The sequence below is a fragment of the Nannospalax galili genome, unplaced genomic scaffold (genome assembly GCF_000622305.1).
Source record: "Nannospalax galili isolate Female #2095 unplaced genomic scaffold, S.galili_v1.0 scaffold196, whole genome shotgun sequence".
Taxonomy (NCBI): domain Eukaryota; kingdom Metazoa; phylum Chordata; class Mammalia; order Rodentia; family Spalacidae; genus Nannospalax; species Nannospalax galili.
The window spans coordinates 952,963-961,696 of record NW_008337421.1 but is presented as its reverse complement, the minus strand read 5'-3'; the positions used below and the strand labels follow the sequence as shown (position 1 = coordinate 961,696).

At 43.4% G+C, this 8,734-nt stretch overlaps 1 protein-coding gene across 1 annotated transcript in view; it reads right to left on the bottom strand.

Annotated features, from left to right (window-relative positions):
• Positions 1-719: 719 nt before the first annotated feature.
• Positions 720-8,734, bottom strand: part of Ttc5 (tetratricopeptide repeat domain 5) — a gene marked incomplete at its 3' end in the record, with an annotated part of 13,898 nt that continues 5,883 nt past the window's right edge. Inside the window, 5 exon segments of the mRNA XM_008832569.3 lie at positions 720-864; positions 5,218-5,432; positions 5,579-5,725; positions 6,189-6,245; positions 7,753-7,844. Coding sequence (XP_008830791.1) covers positions 720-864; positions 5,218-5,432; positions 5,579-5,725; positions 6,189-6,245; positions 7,753-7,844 — 656 coding nt within the window.

Sequence of the window (8,734 nt, the reverse complement as noted above, 5' to 3'; positions counted from 1 at the left end):
GATGGCTCAGCAGTTAAAAGCACTAGCTGTTCTTGCAGAGGACCTGGGTTTAGTTCCCAACGTTCACATGATGGCTAACACCTATCCTTAACTCCAGTTCCAGGGAATCCAATGGCCTCTGCAAGCACTGCATGACACAGGTATACTTACACATATGCAGCCAAAACACTCATATATACAAAGTAAAAATAAAAAATGTTTAAGATCAGGCAACTTAAACTGTAAAATTCTTAGCAGTGTCTAGCACTCAGATGAATGTTCAGTAAATGTTAACTCTTATCATCACCACTACTGTCTCAAGTCAAAAGAATGCAGTCAACTATGTAAAGTCATAAGAAATGCTCACAAATACATATAGTATCCCCTACATGATTTAAAATACGCATTTAAATGTGCCACATGGAAAGATTAGTACACCCCAACGTGTACACTAGTTAGTACTAGATATCTAAGTGATATTTCAGCCTATTATTTAATTTCTTTTTCCTTACCAGTAGTTTCCCTTATACAGATATATCTGTATGCATGGATGGATGGATATATACATTGTATATACAGACAAAAGTATACACATCACACACGCGTATATATGCGTGCATTACTTTTAGTACTGTTTTTGAGAGAGAGAGAGAGAGAGAGAGAGAGAGAGAGAGAGAGAGAGCAGTTTGGTGCCATTTTCAAAAACTACGAGTCATAAAATAATCCCAGACATTACTCACCTTCCCCTTGTGCTGAATTTGGTGAAGCCTAAGATTGGGCTCAGGAATGGCTACGGAGTCCCCAATGAGCACTCCCCAGCTCTGCACCATATTATATACCATCACCGCATAGCAAGGACCATCTGAATCTACCAGGCCAAATGTACTTCCAGGGTAAGGTGGGTTTGAAAGGGAGAGAGAGAGAAAGAAAGGTTTGTGGGTAGGAAAGAACAGAAACAACAGTTTTAAAATACTAGCAAAATAAACAAATGCATTCTTAGTCACTTATTTAGAAAATCTATGACAAGTATTGTTGTCTGCTATGTCTATCTGAACCCTGGTTTGTTTTAGGTTTTATATCTTTAGAAAGCATGTACAAGACTCAATAATTATAGCACTCTGCTAAAACCTCAGGACACATACACACTGAGGCCATCCAACAAATGTTCATTATGAAGTAACCCAAACTACTGCAGCTGGACCAGTATTCCTGACCTACCAGTTTAACTATCACATCCTTAACCAAACCCTTTACAGATCACTGTAAATTTAGCTTGGTTACAAAAGTTTTCATCACTAATAGTAATCCAGCTAATGATCATTATTAGTAATCCAGCTAATGATCCATGGTCTAGCAGAAGTCAAATTAAAAACTCACCACTTGGGCTGGGGTACAGGTCAGGGAGAGGATGCTTGACTGTTGTGGGACAAGACTCAGGAGGCATAAGGAAGAGGATCACAAGTCCAAGACCCGCTTGAGCTACATAATGAGCTTAAGAACAACCTGGGCTACATAGCAAAACCCTATTTCCAAAAGCAAAAGTGGGGAAAAGGAAAGTTAGCTAGTTAAGCCGGGACTGGTGGCGCATGCCTTTAATCCCAGCACTCGGGAGGCAGAGGCAGGCGGATCTCTGTGAGTTCAAAGTCAGCCTGGTCTACATAGTGAGTTCCAGGCCAGCTAATGGGTACCAGGAAACCCTGCTTCAAAAAGACAAGAAAGAAGAAAGGAAGGAAGGAAGGAAGGAAGGAAGGAAGGAAGGAAGGAAAAGGAAAAGGAAAAGAAAAAGAAAAAGAAAAAGAAAGAAAAGATATTTACCTAGTTAAACAGGAAAACTAAGCTGGGTGTGGTGGCACATATAATTCTAGCACTTGTGAGGTAGAGGCAGGAAGATCAGCAGTTCAAGGACAGCCTGGGTTATGTGAGGCCTTGTCTAAAAAAAGGGAGGAAGTGCTAGGGGAATGGTTCCGGAGGGTAAGACACCTGTTGTGCAAGAAGTATGAGGACTGATTTTGGACCCCCAGAATCCACACAAGGGGCAGGTGTGTGTGGTGGCCCACCTGTAATTCCAGCCTTGAAAGGCTGGACATGGGATCCCAGGAGTCAGTTACCAGCTAGACCAGCTCAAACATCAAGCTCTGGGTTCAATTGAGAAACCCTGCCTCAATGAATAAGGTGGAGAGCAACTGAGGAAGACCCTGGACATCAGCCTCAGGAGCGCACACGCGCACACATGCACACACACCCCACACACACACATACATCCACGTGCATGTGAAGACCCATGCAAAAAAGAGGGGGGAGGCCCTGGGGCAAGGGTTCACTTGGTGGTGCTTGCCATGCAAGCATGAAGACCTGAATCCCACTCTCCAGGACCCACCTAAAAAAGCTGGGTTTGGTGGTGCGTGCCTGTGATCCTAACACAGGAGAGTGAGAGACAGATGATCACAAGGGCTTGCTGGGCGGAGTCTTGCCCAGTGCATGAGCTCTAGATTCAGTGGGAAACCCTATCTTATAAAAGGTGAGGGGGCTGGACAGAATGGAAGGCAATTACACACATACACATAAAATAAAAATAATAAAATATTTTTAAAAATAAATAAATAAGGTGAAGGTCCGGTAAGATGGCTCTGCAGGTAAAGGCGCTTACTGCCAATCCTGACAGACAACTTGAGTTCGATCCTTAGAAGTCACAGGGTGAAAACAGAAAACTGACTCCACAAAGTTGTCCTCCGACCTCCATATGTGCGCCATGGCACATGTACACATGTGCCCACAACAACAATTTTTTTTTAATTTAGAAGAGAAGAAAGTCAGAGTGTTACAGAGTCATGCTGTAGAAGCCTAGAAAGACTCCGGTGGCCCACTTCACACACTGGCACAAGCCTGCAACCCTAGCACTTGGGAAACAAAGGCAGGACGATCCCAGCAAGTTTGAGACCAACCTAGTCCACATAACAAGACACTGTCCCAAACAAACAAACAAACAAACAAACAAGCCACTTCAACGGAAACAGAAAGAAGAAACTTAACCAGGGATCAGGGAGTGAAGAACTAAGAAGTGACGGTGCTCATTAAATCCTGAGTTTGCAAGATTTAACTTTTGCGGGCTGGGGAGACGGCTCAGTGGGTAAAGGCGCTTGCTGCCAAGCCTGACAACCTGAGTTCAATCCCCAGGACCCACATGATGGAAGGAGAAAAGTGACTCCTGAAAGTTGTCCTCTTACTCCACACGTGCTGTGGCATGTGCACAGACGCACACTCACGCACACACACATGCATATACACACACACACACACAAAATAAATGAACAAAAATGTTATATAAAAGTGCTGAAGTCGAGGCTGGAGAGATGGCTCAGCGGTTAAGTGCACTGACTGCTCTTTGTAGAGTACCCGAGTTCAATTCCCAGCACCCACATGGCGGCTAACCACCATCCACAACTCCAGTTTCATGGGCTCTGACGCTTTCTTCTGACCTCCGCAGGCACTGCATGACACAGGTGCATTTATATACATGCAGGCAATATACTCACATAAAAAAAAATGCTGAAGTCTGACTCCTCTGTGGACCATAAGCAGTGTTCACCCTCACACGTACACCAAAATCAAGTAAGGAAGTAGCAAAACAACTCCTCTGCTCAAAAGTTCTGACTGAGAAAACAATTTTGGGACTACAAATGTAAAAATACAGTAACTTGTGTTGTTTTTAGGCACATACAGGAAAATAAGTAATAATATGTTAAAAAACAAGTCGTTTGCTGGGCATGGTGGTGCGTGCCTTTAATCCCAGTACTTGGGGGGCAGAGACAGGTGGAATTCTGTGAGTTCGAGGCCAACTGCGGCTACAGGGAGACCCTGTCTCAAAAGACAAAAAAAAAAAGTTGTTCCTATCAAAGAAGTCTGTGAGGAAAAGCAAGACATGCCGAAGCAGGCCTTAAACTCTAACAAGTACAAGGTAACTGTTGATTAAAATTATGACATAAAAACAATTACATTAAATTTGGATAAGCATTATTACCTGTTAAAAGCTTCCAGCATAGGGTCTGCACCAACTTTAATAAAAGGGAAGATGAGCACATTTGAAAGAAGTTAAAAATATGGAAAGTTTGTGGGTTCCAAGGATTATATAAAGATACCTTTGGTACAGGTAGAAAGGCATTTTCAGCCTACCCAAGCTTTGGGGAAGATCCTTACCCTCTCTGAGCCTGAGCTTTCCCTCCTTTAGCAGGGGGCTGGAGAGGTTGCTCAGTGGTTAAGCGCACTGACTGCTCTTGCAGAAGACCCAGGTTTGATTCCCAGCACCCACATGGTGACTACTAACTGTCCATAGCTCCAGTTCCAGGGGAATCCAGTTCCCTTTTCTAACCTCCATGGCATTGGACTACACAGGTACAACTCAGATATATGCAGGCAATACACTCATACACATAAAATAATAAATAAAATATTTTTTTTTTAAATGACACGTTAGCCAGACGTGGTGGTGCATGCCTTTAGTCCCAGCACTCAGGAGACAGAGGCAGGCAGATATCTGTGAGTTCAAGGCCAGCCTGGTCTCCATGGTGAATCTAGTCCAGCTCTCGAAAAGACCAAAAAAAAAAATGACATGTCAAATTTCTGCTATGAATCCACAAAGCACCAAACTTAGAAGGGGAAATGGGCAGTGAGAGAAGTAATCTACAAACGACTCTATTATGAGACTGTTAGAGCCAGCAAGATGGCCAGTGGGTAAAGGCACTTAGGGCCAAGCCCAATGACCTGAGTTTGATCCTGGGACCCATATGCTGGAAACAGAGAACCTATGCTCACCAAGTTGTTCTCTGAGTGTCACACTGTGGAGGGAGTGTGACTCAAACTCTAGGGGCACTTAATTTAAAATAAATAAATAAATAAATAAGACCAAGCAAGATGGCCAGTGGGTAAAGGCACTTAGGGCCAAGCCCAATGACCTGAGTTTGATCCTGGGACCCATATGCTGGAAACAGGGAACCTATGCTCACCAAGTTGTTCTCTGAGTGTCACACTGTGGAGGGAGTGTGCTCACCCACACATGCAACATAAATAAATATAACAGAACTGTGCTATTTAAAATAAATAAATAAGACTCAAACTCTAGGGGCACTTAATTTAAAATAAATAAATAAATAAGACCGATCAGTGCAAAGTCCTCAACTGTCAAGAAAAGGCCAGGAAGTCAAAAGTAATTAGTTCACATGGCTGGGAACAAGTGAAACTCACAAGGGGACTTTCTCCTCTGTGGTTAGGCTGAACACCACCTTCCCCAGGACCACAGTACCACTGTTCACACCAGGCTGCAGCGTACTCAGTGGTTTGAGCTCCAGGTTCACCTTCTGCCCAGAGGCTGACTGATACCGCCCATCGCCACAAGGGCCTAAATGCACTGGGCGCAAGCTTCCCAGCATGCTCTGAAGCTTTTTGGCCTTCATCTTCCCCTGAAAAAAAGACCAGGAAATAGATCGGCTGGAAACTAAAAGAGCATTTAGTCTTTCCAGTCCACCTGCCCCCTGCCACCTACACCTTTTCCTTTCTTACTATTTTACTAAGGGACAGCAGGATAAGAAGCAGGCCACATCTTTACCTTGCTCTCCAAGAGACTGGTTAACCTATTAAGGAATTCCACGAGCTGTTGCTCACGTTGTCGGGGCTCTGGCCAGGCAGGGTCCAGTGCTGCAGCCTGAGAGAAGCCCTCTAGAGCCTCCCCAAAATTCTCTTCATATTTATGTAACTGTGGAAAAGAAACCCAGAACCTCTCAATTAGAAGCACAGCCAAACTCCACAGAAGAAATGCCACAATGGACTGAGAACCTAGAGAAAACTGCCTTCCTTCCCAGGTATGCTCCTGTCCTATAATGAAGAGCCTTCTTCCTGGCCAAGGTGCCGACCATGCAGAACTCTGAACCAGCTGAGCTGCACACACTGGATAACTCTGCTTTTACATCTGCAGTTAATACTTCACAAGTCCTCCCAACCACATCCCCATTCTCTGTGTACACCTCTTCAGTCCCTCCGTTCCTTCTAGGGACTCTTCCAGACACCAAACCATGCTAGCTCCTTCTAAAAACAACTAGGCTTTCCTTTCACAGTTTTCATCCAACTCTGTCCCTATACATACTGAGCTATCCTCAGAAGCTAAGACTTAAGGATCTTCTTGGTTTTACCTTCCGATGATTACCACCCATGGATCTTACCGTTGCCCTGTTCAGATGGAGGTCAGGATTGCTGGAAGCTTTCCTGTCAACCTTCTCCTACAATGGGATTAAAAAGATAATAGATTCTGACTCAATGTTAAGGTTAGCCAAGCCCAATATATTCTAGATTTCATTTCCCTAGAAATTCTTCCTTATCAAAATGTTATCTGTGTCCACAGTGCTGTTTAGCAACTTGAATGGTGTCTCACTATCTCTGAAAACTTGGGGACATAAAACTGTACACATGTGTGAAACTTTATAATACAGTTATAGGAACTGTGGTGCAATGGAATGAAAGAGAAATGTCCCCTCCCAGGTTCATGTATTTAAACACTTGGTCCCCTGTTGGTACCACTGTCTAGGGAGGTTACAGAAACTTCAGGAAAGAACCCGAGTTTGGTTCTCAGCACCCACCTCAGAAGATTCATGACCACCTGTAATTCCAGCTCCAGAGGAACTTATGCCCTCTTCTGGCTGCTATGAGCACCTGCACTAATGTGCACATAGCCATACACAGACACACATATACATAATTTTTTTTAATAAATAATTTTTTAAGTGCTCAGAAGGCCAGCATGAGCCTTCTAATAATGAATACTCAGGCACTCAAAGCATTAAGGAACCCAGGCCCCCATCCAAGCAGTTGTCAATATCCAAAGGGCCTAGAACATGACATAAAGCATGAGTTCCACTGAACTAATTCCTAGGAAACAAAACTGAATAGAACATGTGTATTAAGTTACATTTCTGTTGCTGTGATAGAAACACTGACCAAAGCAACTTTAAGAAAGAGTTTTATTTGAGCTTATGGTTCCAGGGGCATTACACTCTATCATGGCAGGGAGGCATGGTGGCAAGAGGTGGTTGGGACAGGAAGCAAGAGAGGAACTCAAGGTCCAACAAAGCTTAAGAACTCTCTAAACACACCCCCAGTGACATGCTTCCTCCAGCATGGCCATACCTTCTAAGACCTCCCAAAACAGCACCACCAACTGCGGACAAACTGTCCAAATACTTGGGAGCCCATGGGGGACATCCTCATTTAAATCCTCACAATGCATAACTGTGGGAAATCCACAACCACATCATCTAAAGTTAACTTAGGGGTACTACTTAATTATTAGTTTTTGTTTTCTTTAAAGTTATGTAAGCATTATTTTACTAGATTTTCCCTCACTAAAAATGATGAACACAGGCTTTAATCCCAGCACTTGAGAGGCAGAGGCAGGCAGATCTTTGTGAGTTCTAGGCCAGCCTGGACAGCTGGGGCTACAGGGAGACCCTGTCTCAAAAAGAGAAAAATAAAAAATAAAAAGATGAACACATTGAAATAAGTTCTATGGTTTCATTGTACAAGCCTGTAAGAAATTTGAGACAAATCAAGGAGCTGCCTGCCCCCAAGGCATCACTCCTAATACGTTCCAAAATCAGTCATCTCTGTAGACACACGAGATACCAGCAAACACAGGCAGCACCACCCACTAAAGGGCTACAAGGAAGTAACAATGCTCCTGCCTCTGTTGGTGCCTCCAATCGTCTGCCCAGGGTAACTGCAACTACTTACTGCTTGGGCATAGGCACCAAGGGCTTGTTGGGAGATCTTGGGGTTTTGGCCAGTATTGAAATAAAGAGAAAGATATGCATTCCCCAAAATATCTGAAAGAGAAACAGAAATGGACTATGTCAGAATCCAAGTCCAAGACATGACCTTATTTGCTAACTCTTGAAGTCTGTACTTTTAAAGTTTGTATTAGCATATATTAATTGTACATAAGTTTCATTATGACATTTTTATATATACAATATAATGTATTTTGATTATATTTGCCCCCTCCATTACCTCTCTCTTGCCCCCCTTCCACTGATCCTCTACTTTCTTTTTTTTTGTAACCCAAGGATTTCATTAGTTTCACTGTTTAGAGGAGCATGGTGAGAGGTTATTTACAGGTATTTACAGGAAGCACAGACACCTTACCAGTGGCTGTATCACTGAAGACAATGTCTCTCCCTCCTCCAGCAACCATTAACTACTTATAGAGCCTCAAGGAGTGGTGAGGCCTGTGAGCCCCTTCCATAAAGAAACGCTAGTGAGTCTAATATTCTGCAGGTCTTCTGCAGCCAGGAGTCTATTTCTGAAAGACCCCACCTCTGATCCAAACCAGGTTTACTCTGCATTTGTATACCCCAAATCCCGTTGAGATAGAGAGACCAACATGGACTCCCTAGGAGAAATATATACAGGCTTTTCAAAGCCTTGATTGCTTACAGGGGAAAGTCTCCTCTCAGATCAAGAGATTGGGGCAGGGTGTGGTGATGCAGACCTTTAATCCCACACAGAGAGATCTCTATGAGATCACGGCCAGCCTGGAAAGGTCTGCATAGAGAGTTCCAGGCCAGCTAGTGAGATCTTTTCTCAAAAACAATGAGAAATCCAAGAGTTTCAAGAATAGTGATTCATCAACGTAAGTGTAGGGGAGCTGAAGAGATGGAGTAGTTAAGAGTGCTTGCTGCAAAAAAGTATAATAAATTAAATTTAAAAACTTGCT